Source organism: Chiloscyllium plagiosum, chromosome 14 (assembly GCF_004010195.1).
Source record: "Chiloscyllium plagiosum isolate BGI_BamShark_2017 chromosome 14, ASM401019v2, whole genome shotgun sequence".
In the NCBI taxonomy this organism is placed as follows: Eukaryota; Metazoa; Chordata; class Chondrichthyes; order Orectolobiformes; family Hemiscylliidae; genus Chiloscyllium; species Chiloscyllium plagiosum.
Genome location: NC_057723.1, coordinates 56,853,181 through 56,866,188, shown reverse-complemented (window position 1 = coordinate 56,866,188; position 13,008 = coordinate 56,853,181). Strand labels below are relative to the sequence as shown.

General features: G+C 39.4%; 1 protein-coding gene across 4 annotated transcripts in view; it reads right to left on the bottom strand.

Moving 5' to 3' along the window:
• Positions 1-4,788, bottom strand: part of bnip1b (BCL2 interacting protein 1b) — a 28,358-nt gene extending 23,570 nt beyond the window's left edge. Inside the window, exons 1-3 of one of the 4 annotated variants that reach the window (XM_043703849.1) lie at positions 4,582-4,788; positions 4,285-4,461; positions 734-826 (exon numbers count right to left, since the gene is read on the bottom strand). In XM_043703849.1, coding sequence (XP_043559784.1) covers positions 734-826; positions 4,285-4,461; positions 4,582-4,629 — 318 coding nt within the window. In that variant the 5' untranslated portion in view covers positions 4,630-4,788. Of the gene's footprint in view, positions 1-733; positions 827-4,284; positions 4,503-4,581 lie in introns of those variants that run through there. The other 3 variants (XM_043703848.1, XM_043703852.1, XM_043703851.1) reach the window with 3 other exon arrangements.
• Between the last annotated feature and the right edge of the window lie 8,220 nt (positions 4,789-13,008).

Sequence of the window (13,008 nt, the reverse complement as noted above, 5' to 3'; positions counted from 1 at the left end):
CATCAAGAATAGAATTGAGTTTAAGTTAAACATTCTTAAGAGTTGAACTGTCAGCCAATACTTCCTGCAGAAACTCACTCAGGAATGGCCACATGGATGAGATCCTAGGAAGTTGCAGACAATACTTTCAAAAGAGACTGAAAGACATTAATGGATAGAATCCGAGGAAACAAGCCAAGAATTTTGTAGTTTTCATTTTTAGCTGTTAGAACCGATATAGGAATAGACAATTAGTGATATATATCAGAAAGGCTAATTGTCACTTACACAGAACTAAAAAGATTCCAAAATCGCACAGGTACAGGATCTTACCAAAAAAATCAATATGTGCTTCGAACTAAAAGTGATCAATGATTGTTGAGCAAAGGTATTGAGCACAATTTCTCAGTTTAATTATGTGCCTGTTTCAAATGATGATATAGTCATGTTTCTTCAATTAATGCAGGAATTGCTGGTAAAACTCAGCAGGTCTGGCTGTACCTGTGGGAAGAAATCAGAGTTATCATTTTGAATTTGGTGGGTTTTTAGCAGCATGTGATGAAGAGTCACTTGACTCAACGGTAACTCTGCTTTCTTCCCAAAGATGCTGCCTGACCTGCTGAGTTTTGCCAGCAATTTCTGTTTTTGTTTCACATCTCCAACATCTACAGTTCTTTGTTTTACATTGTTAACATTTCTCATTGAACGTTTAAGTAAAAATATCTACTAGAAAGCCATTCAAGTCCTCACTCACCTGTATTTGAAGCCGGAGTTGCTGAAACATGACTTTCACTTTAGCATTTAATTCTGTGAGTAAGCTCAAGGGTCCAGGACTTTCTCTGATATCCTGAAGGGAAATCAACAGGTACTCACTATTCAAATCTTCTAACTGTTTTACTGGTTTAACATTGCACAGATATGAGGGATTCTTTACCACTGATGGATCAAAATGAAGTCATAATTGTTTTACAGTCTATTGAGAAGTAATTGAAAGCATATGGAAAATAAATCAAAACTAATAAAATACTGTAAATTCAAAGCAGTTTGATCAACATTTGTTACATAAGGATGTTTAACTATTCAGATATGATAATAGAAACCTCTAATTTAACAAATGCAATATATTACTAATCTGCTTTATCATTCAATATTACAATAAAGGTTTTAGAGTTAAGTTACAATTTAACAAGAGAATGAAGAATTTTCAACTGTCTGTAGTCAGCTTAGCATTAAAACTCGAAATATGCTTTGATTGGTAAAATTGAAAATTAATTTGGACAGAAAATCTGAATGCTGAGAAACATTATTTGGTTTAAAGCCAACACAAAAATGAAAAGTTACACTACTTTATTTAAAAAAAACTGTTTTGACTTCCATTTAAGTGTGGCACAATAACTTAAGTAATGCAAGTGGGCAGGACGGAACTGAGATTGCATGTTATCATGAGAATACCACTGGCAGTTTCACTTGCAATGTATTATCATTTTTCACCATTGCTTTTATCCTTTAGGACACGAGCATAAGAAAATGTGCTAGATCATGACTAACCTCAACTTCAACTCCTCACCTACCGCTGATTCATACTGTTTACCTAAGATAAAAAAAAGTACACCCAAATCTTGAGATTTTCAATTTACAGAGCAGCTGCAGTCAAAGAACTACAGATTTACACCACATTCTTTATGAAAAATGATTCCTAACTTCATTCTTTTATAATTCCCCACCACAGTAAACAGCTTCTAATCTATCAATTTATTTTAGTGTTTTACAGATCTCAACCCACCGGTCTTCAAACCTCATAAACGTCTTGTTTATGAAATCCATCTTTGTAACTTAACCCCTTAAGCTCTGCTATAATTTCAGTGAATTTGCAACCTATTGCAATCTTAGATAAATATAGCTTTACGGAGGTAAAACAGCAGAACCCAACACTGACTGCAGAACCTCAGTTGGAGTTGGTCCCATACTCTATACAATGAAATATCTCTTCTTCACTTTTATATTCCAGTCCCCCTTGAGATGGAGGTGAACATTCCAATAATTGATAATGTGTACATGGACACCAAACCCCTTTTGTTTCTCCACAGATTATAGTCTACTGCCATTAAGAACATATTCCTGAATGTTAACCGCCTTAAATGATTTGGAGAACATCCTCCAGATGAATTGCTGCATTGGGAATCACAGGCATACACGTGAGAGAGAGGAAAGAAGCAGTCATGGAATTCTGCTTTGTTTTCCAAATGTTTTATTTACAAGGCAGCTGAATGAAAGGGAGCTTTAGGAGCCACTGTTTTATCCACACAGACCAGAAAATGGCAGAAAGTCTCATAATAGCCAAAGACAGACTAGGGTAACCTTTTCTAGTTATAAGTCCTTTGTGTGTTCTGTTCTTACACCGAGCACTTCCAAATGCTGATTTCCATCAGCAGCAAGAAAGCTCTCAAGTCAGTCAGAGGGTTGATAGACACAGATCTGTATTTCTACCTGCATTTACAATCATACTTGCATTTGTTTCTCCAGAAATTGTGGTTCAGATAACCTGCTTCTATCCAAAACTGAAGAGTGAGCTCCTCCATTTCACTGGTAAAATGAAAATGCTGTTCATTTATAAGGAAACTGAGAAAATGCACATCACATTCAGAAATTCCTACTCATCTGTTTAAAGATAAACTTCCTAACAAATCTAAAAAGTGAACACCTTAAAATAGTGAATCATCACTTCTGAACTTCATCTGTTGTGTGAACTTATACACACAGCAAATCACTAGCAAATTTTAAATATAACTTAAGAGCCATTTCCGTTACTTCTGGATGGAGCAGGTTATTCTTTATTATTTCGTCATCTAGAACAGCCTGAAGGTCCACTAATGGCAACATCCAATTTTTTTTCAATGATTGCAGGATTTTCACTTCCAAAAGTCTGCTGAAGGACCAAATAAGTGATCACACTCAATATTTGGTTTAAACCAAAATTTATTCCATGGTTAAAAAACGTTGACAAGAGCTGATAAAAGCAAGACAACATAAAAGTTCTGGAAACAAACCATGGTTTAAAAACATCATCTGCACAAAAATGCAGGACGTAAAGGTGCCATGAAAATGTAAATGTTACTCTGACATGATTTACGTTATTTTGTTATCATCACCAAAACTCATTCATTCTGCCCAGAGTGATTCAGAGGCTGGCATTAAAAAAATCCCCTTGATGTATGTGGATGAAAAGTGCACACGCCTACACAATCAAGAGAGTGTGGTGCAGTGGTCAACTGGTGAAATTTAATACAATTGATAAAATTGAAAGTTGACCTCACAGTGTTGCAGTGAAGTTATCATTTATTGTAAAAGGTATTCTGGTTCACTAATCCAGCAGGCGAAAGTGAGGACTGCAGATGCTGGAGATCAGAGTCAAGATTAGAGTGGTGCTGGAAAAGCAGGTTGGGGGAAGGGAAATGAGGAAACTGGTGAAGTCCACATTGATGACCAGGGGTTGAAGTGAGGCTTTCTTCCTCCAGGCATTGGGTGGTGAGGGAGCGGCGGTGGAGGAGGCCCAGGACCTGCATGGCTTCGGCAGAGTGGGAGGGGGAGTTGAAACGTTGGGCCACAGGGCGGTGGGGTTGATTGGTGCGGGTGTGCTCTGCGAGAAGGTGTCCAGTCTCCCCAATGTAAAGGAGACCGCATCGGGAGCAATGGATGCAATAAATGACATTTGTGGAAGTGCAGGTGAAACTCTGATTGATGTGGAAGGCTCTTTTGGGGCCTTGGATGGAGGTGAGGGAGGAAGATTTGGGCGCAGGGTTTGCATTTTCTTGCAGTGGTAGGGGAAGGTGCCAGGAGGGGAGAGGAGGGTGGGTTGTTGGGGGGCATGGTCCTGATCAGGTAGTCACAGAGGGAACGGTCTTTGTGGAAAGCGGATAGGGGTGGGGAGGGAAATATAACCCTGGTGGTGGGGTCCATTTGTAGGTGGTGGAAATGTTGAGGGATGATGCGGTTTATGTGGAGGTTGGTGGGGTGGAACGGGAGGATGGGGGGAGGGGGGCAACAAATGCTGGTTTTGACCACGTCGCCGACATCCCATGAAAAAAAAACCAGAAGCAGATACTTATTGTTCACAATTACTGGACCTTTAATGGGGAAGCTGCTATAAAAACACAGATCTACAATAGTTTACAGTTTGAATCCACACTCCGGGTCCAATGTCCGAACACAATCTGCCGGCACACGCGCACAGTTCGGTCCAAATCATTCTGGATTAACTGCTATTTTTCTGTATTGCCACAACGAGTGAAGCATTGACAGCTTTACCTGGACCAACGCCTTTATTTCCAGATCATATTTGATGATTTCTTGCGCGCAGATTCTGACGTGAACATCCGGAACCACCACCATCTTTCCCCAGCGGCTACGGAGGCCCAGAGCCGCCTGGGCGGAACGCATTTCTCCCAAAACAGACGGCAGCCAAAAGGCAACATCACCCTGCTGCTGTAAACACTAAAACGTTACACTTCCAATCTCTGTTTCTGCAGCTTGATAGCAATGCTTGTAGCGCTTTTATTATTTATTGTTAAATATAAAACGGGTTGTACTCATCCTCGTACTTACGAGTGAAGATTGAGTGATTAGCATCTCTTCTCCCAGACAACGGCCCATAGAATTTTGGAGGTCCAGTCAAAATATTTTAGTGAGATTTCATGGAAGTGTTTGAAGAATAAGACCTGGTCGGATTGTGTGTGGGTAATGAGGGACAGACCAGAACAAACAGGCCTTAATAAATCTGATTTTATACCACCTAACAGACACCCAAGATTGCCTCCCACTGTTCAAAACCTATCTATGTGGTGAATTAATTTGCAAATGTTAATAAAAGTCTATTGTGTCTTAGAATGGTGCACTGTCAATCAAAGAAACCCACAAAACTGTCAAACTAGCATCGAAATGTCCTTTGGACAGCATTCTAGTGTTGTTGCTCTATCACAATAAGTGAATCAAATTTGGGCTATTGTTACTGAGATTTGGATGTATGACCAGTCCTGGTACCTAATTGTATTTGCTACCTCTACCAGCATGTGGTACTGGGTGAAGATTCCTTGCGGTGGTGGTTTGACTAACCCTCATTTTTTTTTGTCTTGGACATATCTGTATTCAAAAGGCAGTCACATCCCTTAGCTTAATTACATCAAATTTGATCCATAGTCAGGGAAGGAGGGTGTGACTGAGTGAGTCATGTAAGGGGATCCACAATTTAGCTCTGGAAGTTTTCCAACTTTCTTTCTCACATGGTTTATGGGCCTATGGCCAACAGTCTTGATAACTCTTGGATGAGATCTTTCTCCAAAGGCTTCTGCGGGAAGTCTCAGATGATGAAATGGGTTCCAATGGGAGGGAATCTTCACTGGACCATCATCTTTAGTTACAATACTCTATGTCATCATCACCTTTATTGAAATTTGTCCCATACACTGCAAGAGTAGAAACAAGTTGCCTTCTCTGGGTGTCCTCCAACTCACCAATGTCCATCTTTGAAATGAGTTGAGAAATATCTCCTCCATCAGTCCATTGTCCTTGACAGTTGCATGTTTGTGTCCCTAGTCACTGAAGTTGGCTACGGGAATGGGTAGACTACCCTTTTCTCCCACAGTAAAGCTCCCAATGTTATATCAAGTGAGAGTTTTCCATGTGACCCATCATGTTGTAGCAAGGCCCCATGTTGACAAGTTGGAGACACTGGCATGAAAGTTCAAAAGCAGTCACTGCACAGATGGGTAAAAAAACGATTCCCTGCTGTTAACATTTATTAAAGCCTGATACACCTTGAGTGCATGGAGCATGCTTAAAGACTGCTGAGCTACATCTGCCAACCTTAATTTTCTGTTTATAGCATCTTTCCAAAGTCACCCAAATATCTTTGAACACATTCAACTTAAAACCATGAATGTTCTCAATGTCTCTACTGCCACCGGAATATCAATCTGGCTACAACCCATAGGCAGTCCTATACTGCCTGTCCCTGATTAATTTGAGTAAGAGATTCAGGAGGATGACGTGACTAAAAAACATTTTCAGCTCCAGGGATATGGAAACAGTGTCTTCTGATTCAGCTTGCTTGCACTCATAAAACCATGGCTGTAGCTATGTCAGTCTCGTGCTATCCCAAAAACCATTCTCAGTACCTCAAAGGTCTGCTGTGGACTTATTTGAATCCCTGGTCATATTCCTAATATTTCCCACTAGGCTTTCCATATGTTTGATCATGAACACCACCTGCTTGTTCTTATTGAGGCTCCTGCATTGCCATAATCAGCTGTGCTCCCTCAGTCCAGTCTTCATTCAATGAATTATCAGATGTTTCTAGTCTTCCTCCAAATCTGTCAATTTTTCTATTCATTGTCAAGTAGAATATTTGAGCAGGAGGAGCCTGTGCCTGGATTTCAGATACCAGAACAGCTTTGACTTCCCTCATAAACGTTGCCATTTTCAAATCCTCTGCCATCATCTCCAACCTGACCAGGCACTTTTCAACCTCATCAGCCTGATGCTTGTTCTGTGGAATCCTGCTGACAATGCTAGAAATATAATGTAAGATTTAAGCATGTGGATGAAGCACAGACTCTTTATTCCACAGGCATCAGGTCTTTACAAACATAAGGGGATTTTAGAGTTAAACTAGGAAAACAAGGTATTTGTATGGAAATAATCCTTTGCCTGTCTCTCCCTGTCTGCATGTAATCTCTTTTCTGACAAAGATGCTCCATCCTTCAGGAAGGATGCAATCGATCACTGAAACTCTCCTTCCACACCACTGCTACATGCTAATGGAGGCCCCATTACAGTTATATGAACATTAATCTCTTCAGCATCATTGCTTTATACAAAAGTTACATGGGATTTTTACTGTGTTTGAATGGGACCACATTCCATTTTCCACCCACTTTCCCCTAAGAAAATAAAAAAAATTGGTGCTCCTGTGAAGTATTATAAACTATTGATGGTATTGTCAAATGTTACACTAAAGATAAACATCCTGAGAAATACCTGTCCCAAAAATATCTTCAAGTCAAGACCTGTTTTTTAAAAAGCATTATTAAAATACTGTTTGCAAACAGTGTTTATTTAGTATTATCAGTGAGATGGGGTTGGGGTTTGTAATTAATAATTCATTTGAAAATGGATTATTTTACCAAAGAAACTATATGGAACCACCACAGCAAAACTCTCTAATTCTGCCTGATTATTTAATTGTCCACAAATAAGGGAATGAATTGTAAAGTTTTTGAAAAAAGAAACCTGATGATATGTCTTAACTATAATCCTTGCAAACAAGTTTGGTATGGAAAACACTTGAAAAAAAAATGATGCCATTATTTGTTAACTTTCACATAAAAACCCTACATTTTATAATGTTCAATACAGAACTCAACATTTAATACTGTCAAAATACTGAGTTGCAATTAAATACTGTACTCTTTTTTTTTTAACAGGGTCCCTGCACTGTGTTCTGAAGTGAACCTTTATTAGTATAATAATAATAAAGCAAAGAACAAATGAACTAAGTCTATTTGACCTTGACAGCCATAGATTGTTCTTCATTGTTTCATTTTTATAATACCAACTGAGACAAAGGGACTTTTTTTTGTCCAAATGTTACTCATTTGCAAATAAATTACGGTACAGCAAATGTACACAAAAATACTTAAATACTGGTTATTATGAAATGCTCAGATTCAAGTGTTCAAGGAGTAGAACAGTGGCTAGCACTGTGACTCATGGCGCCAGGGACCCAAGTTCGATTCCACCCTTGAGTGACTATCTGTGTGGAGTTTGCACATTCTTGCCATGTTTGTGTGGGTTTCCTCCAGGTGCTCTGGAATCCTCCCACAGTCCACAGATGTGCAGGTTAGGTGGATTTGCCATGCTAAATTGCACATTGTGTCCAGGGAGGTGCAGGCTTGGTGGATTAGCCTTGGGAAATGTAGGGTGACAGGAATAGGGTAAGGGATGGGTGGGATATTCTTCAGAGGAATAGTGTGGACTTGATGGACCAAGTGGCCTATTTCCACACTGTAGGGATTCTATGATTTTACAGTTATTTACAAAAAATCTTCAAAACTTACGGTCAAATACGCAATGCAAAGCTGAAAACGTGGTTCGAGTTATTTGTTCCAACTTTGAGTTTGTTTATGGTGCAGAACTGATCTTTGATTTTGCTGAAAGATCATTTACATGGAGTTGCAGCACTCCTTCCTGAAGGTTGAGCTATTTCTGCCAGAGCTCCTTGAGATTCTTTAAAGCTATCCTTTAAAGCTGCTGGTGGGTGAGAAAGGACTGTACCCAAATACAGTACATGCCAAATACAGTACATCCACTAATTTATTATATGTTGCCAGTTACTTCTTCAAAGACCTTCAATAAATTACACAAACACAATTTCCCTTTCACAAAGTTATAGTGACGCTGTCTGATTTATTTCTAATTGCCCTGTTATAACCTCCTGATTAATAACTTTCAGCATTTTCCCTCTGACAGATGTTAGACTAACTGGTCTCTCTCCCTTCTTGAATAAAGGAGTCACATTATTTTTCAATTTGATGGGATCTTTCCAGAGTCTTGAATAGGGAATTATGGAAAACTAAAACCAGTGCATCTACTCAGCAGCCATTTCTTTTAAGACCCTAGGGTGATGCCCACCAGGTTTTATTTTTGATAGTTTTCTTAGTATTTTTTCTCTGAGGATGTTTCAAATTACTTGTGCCTTTCACATCCTGATCCTGAATTGTTTCTGGGATGTTATTTATATCCTCGACAGTGAAGATAGACACAAAATGTTCAACTCATCTGCTATTTCTTTACTTTCTATTGTTAGTTTCTCAGGCTGTCTCTCTCTAGAGGACCAACACTCACTTAATCTTTTTCTAAATACTTTTTGAAACTCTTAAGATCTGTTTTCTTTATATTTCTAGCTAGTTTGCTCTCATATTCTAATTACTCCCTCCTTATTAATTGTTTAGTCATTCTTTGCTGATCTTTATATTTAGTACAACCTTTTGATCTGCCAATCATCACTCTAGAATTGTATGTTTTTTCTTTCTGTTTAATCTATCTTTAACTTCCTTAGTTAGCTGCTAAGATTATTGTTTCCCCCTTGTGTCTTTCTCACTATAATGTCTATTTTCTGAAATATTTTGTAAAATGTTTGCCATTCTATTCACATCAATCTGTCCCTTAACCTAGTTTCCCAGTTCACTCTAGCTAGCTCTGTCTTCATGCCCTCATAATTAACCTTATTTAAGTTTAAAACACTAGCATTTAATCAACCTTTCTCTCCCTCAAACTGCAAAATTCAATCATGGTCCCTGTGACCTGGGGGCTCCCTTCCCTATGAGATCATTAATCCTGTCTCATTACATATTATTAGATCTAGAACAGACTCCTCTAAGTAACTGTCCTGAAAACCTATGAGCTCATCGTCTAGGCTACTTTCGCTAATCTGATTCATCCAATCTATATGTGGATTAAAATCATCTCTAAGATTATTTTTATATACATATATATATATATATCTTATTGTAGAATTTGGATCATGAATGAGCATAAAACTATTAAGAAATAAGTTTCTTTGGTATAAGTTTAACTTGAAAGTTCCAGACCAGAAATGTTCAGTTAGCACCCCAAACGAGTTATTTGAAGCTGAGAAAATTTAAAACCAGTTGAGTGAATATCCAAGGAAGAGGTTATCAAGCTCTCAAAACCAGAAATCGAAAGGAACAGTCAAGTTAAAACTAGATATGGTAGAGAAGGATTTTCTCTGGTGTTTAATACTGTAAAGGGGTGCTGTTAGGATAAATGGGATTGTTTTTACTCGTGCTTTGAAATCTTTAAAATTGTGTCATATGCAAATAGCTTCATTTCTTTTCAATTATAAACTGCTTTTATTGATCAAACCAAACCTACAGCATTGTGATTTCAGTGAAACCTCATTAATATTTTTAACAATATGACGTATTAAGCCAGATTTCAGTCTTGAATTTGACTTGTCCAGTAATAATATCAGCTGAGACCATTGTCAAATGAAAGAAATAATACAGAAAAAGTAGCAAATGACAGGACAGCTTAATGTTAATTATCCCGAGCGATTTTTGAGAAGATCTGTAGCTCAGGTTGATAATACGTATGTAAGTTAGCTCACTGAGGTTACCTAGTCATGGTGACAAAATGTCTGAAAACAAACCTTCCAGCTCAGCGAGCTAACTTTCTTAGGTGTTAATTATCCAGATTGTGAGTGTAGTTAATTTTTGCCTGATATTAAGTCACTATTCCTACTTCTGAAATATCTGCATTTGATGCAAACTCTTAAATTTTTTTTACGAGATCCACCACTTTAAACAAATAGCAGAGGCATCCAGGGGTTAAAATATCACACATCTTTTGGATTCTCTTCAACTTTCTGAATCAAGAGAAATTCATAAAAGAAAAACCCACTCAATTAGTTATCGTTGGTCAGCTCAAAACTTCCTTTCACGAAATAACTTGTCAAAAGTCCGTGTATTTGAGAGATACTCACCAAGAAATTATTTGAGGAGTTTAATAATCAAAAATATTTTATTTAGGACTGCAAGGCCCAGTCCAGATTTCACAAAATAGCATAAAATTGTCTTCAACAAGGTACAAATCAGAAGAGTTATCCAGACAATTGTCTGAATAAGTGTAGCTCCAACAAGACAAGAAGCTCAATGCCATCCATGACAAAATAGACCTCAATTGTCACCCCATTCACCATCTTCAATATACACACCTTCCATGACCGATACAGTATTTACAGTGTGTTCTAAGAAGATGCACTGCAGCAATTCATTATGCCTCCTCTGACATAACACTCCAGAAGTATGATCACTATCACCTCAAAAGACAAGTGCTGCAGATGCATGGGAACTATCATCTTCAAGAATGCCTCCTGGACACATACCATCATGACTTTGAATTATAATCAGGGTTCCTTCACTGCTACTGAGTCAAAAACTCGAATTCCCTACTTAATAGTAGTGTCAGTATACCTACACCACATAGTCTACATAGTCTCAAAGACAGTTAGGAATGGGCAATGAATGTTGGTCCATCAACCAAACTCATGTGTGGAATAATAGAAAATAAATAGTTGCTCTGTACCTACTCTACTAAAATCCTTGGTCATTCTAACCAGAAATGAACTTACCTCTCTATCATTCCAGCTCAAGTGAATGCATTGCTAATTTGTCTTTGTGACTTAACTCTTTAATCCCTGGATCACTCTGGTTAATCTATGCTGCATCCACTTCAAGGCCTATGTATTTTTACTGAAGGATGGTACCCAAACATCAGCTGAATTCAAACCAAAGTTTCAAAACAGGGTTATCATTTGTTTAGTCTTGAATTTCAGATTCTTCAGGATATGGGCAATAAGGGCTTGCTAACTTACCTTTTGTAACCAAATGCCAACTTCTAAAGATATGCACTTGGACAGCAGCTGTTCTTGTGACACATTGGTAAAGTGCTTACCTCAGGACCAGAAGGTCCAGGTTAGAGTCCCAAACCAAGATCTGTTTTATTGTTGACCATAGATGATGCATTGGGGAGATGGATAAGTTATTAGTTGGTAAATCCTTCCAATACGTTTGATGACTGCTGTACAAGTAGGAGAGTTTTGTGTTCAGCTGTCCCGTAGAAGGTAATAAAGATGGACAGGTAAGGTCAGGTTAAAGGGTCAGGGTGGAGTGGGAAGGCTGAGTCTGAGATGAGGTGGGGGATGGGGAGATTTGGAAGCTGGTGAATTTCATTTTAATGCTGTATGGTTGTAAGCCATACCTATCATCCTGCACCACTTCTGCCACCTGCAGTCTGACCCCACCACCAAAATGATACTTTCTGCCCCACTCCATCTGCTTTTCGCAGGGACTGTTCTCTTCGCGACTCCCTCATTAGGTCCACACTTCCCACCAACCCCTCCTCCGCACCCAGAATGTTCTCCTGCAGCCACAGGAGGTCCAAAACCTGCGACCACATCTGCCCCCTCACCTCCATCCAAGGCCCCAAAGAATCATTCCAAGTCCAGTACAAGATCATGTGCATTTCTTCTAACATGATTTATTGCATCTGTTGCTCCTGATGTGGTCTCCTGGTTGGGCAGCATTGTGGCTTAGTGATTAGTACTGCTGCCTCACAGCACCAGGGACCTGGGTTCAATTCCTGCCTCGGGTGACTGTCTGTGTGGAGTTTGCATGTTCTCCCTGTGTCTGCGTGGGTTTTTTTCTGGGTGCTAAGGTTTCCTCCCACAGTCCAAAGATGTGCAGGTCAGTTGAGTTGGCCATGCTAAATGGCGCATAGTGTCATGTGTAAATATAGGGGTAAATATAGGGTAGGGGAATGGGTCTGGGTGGGTTACTCTTCGGAGGGTTCGTGTGGACTTATTGGGCCTAAGGGCCTGTTTCCATACTGTAGGGATTCTAATCTCCTTTACATCAGAGACTGAGCGCAAACTTGCGGAGCAGTTCAAGGATCGCTTATAGACAATAGACAATAGGTGCAGGAGTAGGCCATTCAGCCCTTCGAGCCTGCACCGCCATTGAATATAATCATGGCTGATCATTCCTAATCAGTATCCTGTTCCTGCCTTATCTCCATAACCCTTGATTCCACTATCTTTGAGAGCTCTATCCAACTCTTTCTTAAATGAATCCAGAGAGTGGGCCTCCACTGCCCTCTGAGGCAGAGCATTCCACACAGCCACCACTCTCTGGGTGAAGAAGTTTCTCCTGAGCTCTGTCCTAAATGGTCTACCCCGCATTTTTAAGCTGTGTCCTCTGGTTCGGCACTCACCCATCAGCGGAAACATGTTTCCTGCCTCCAGAATGTCCAATCCTTTAATCATCTTATATGTCTCAATCAGATCCCCTCTCAATCTTCGAAACTCAAGGGTATACAAGCCCAGTCACTTCAGTCTTTCAGTGTAAGGTAATCCTGCCATTCCAGGAATTGACCTCGTGAACCTACGCAGCACTC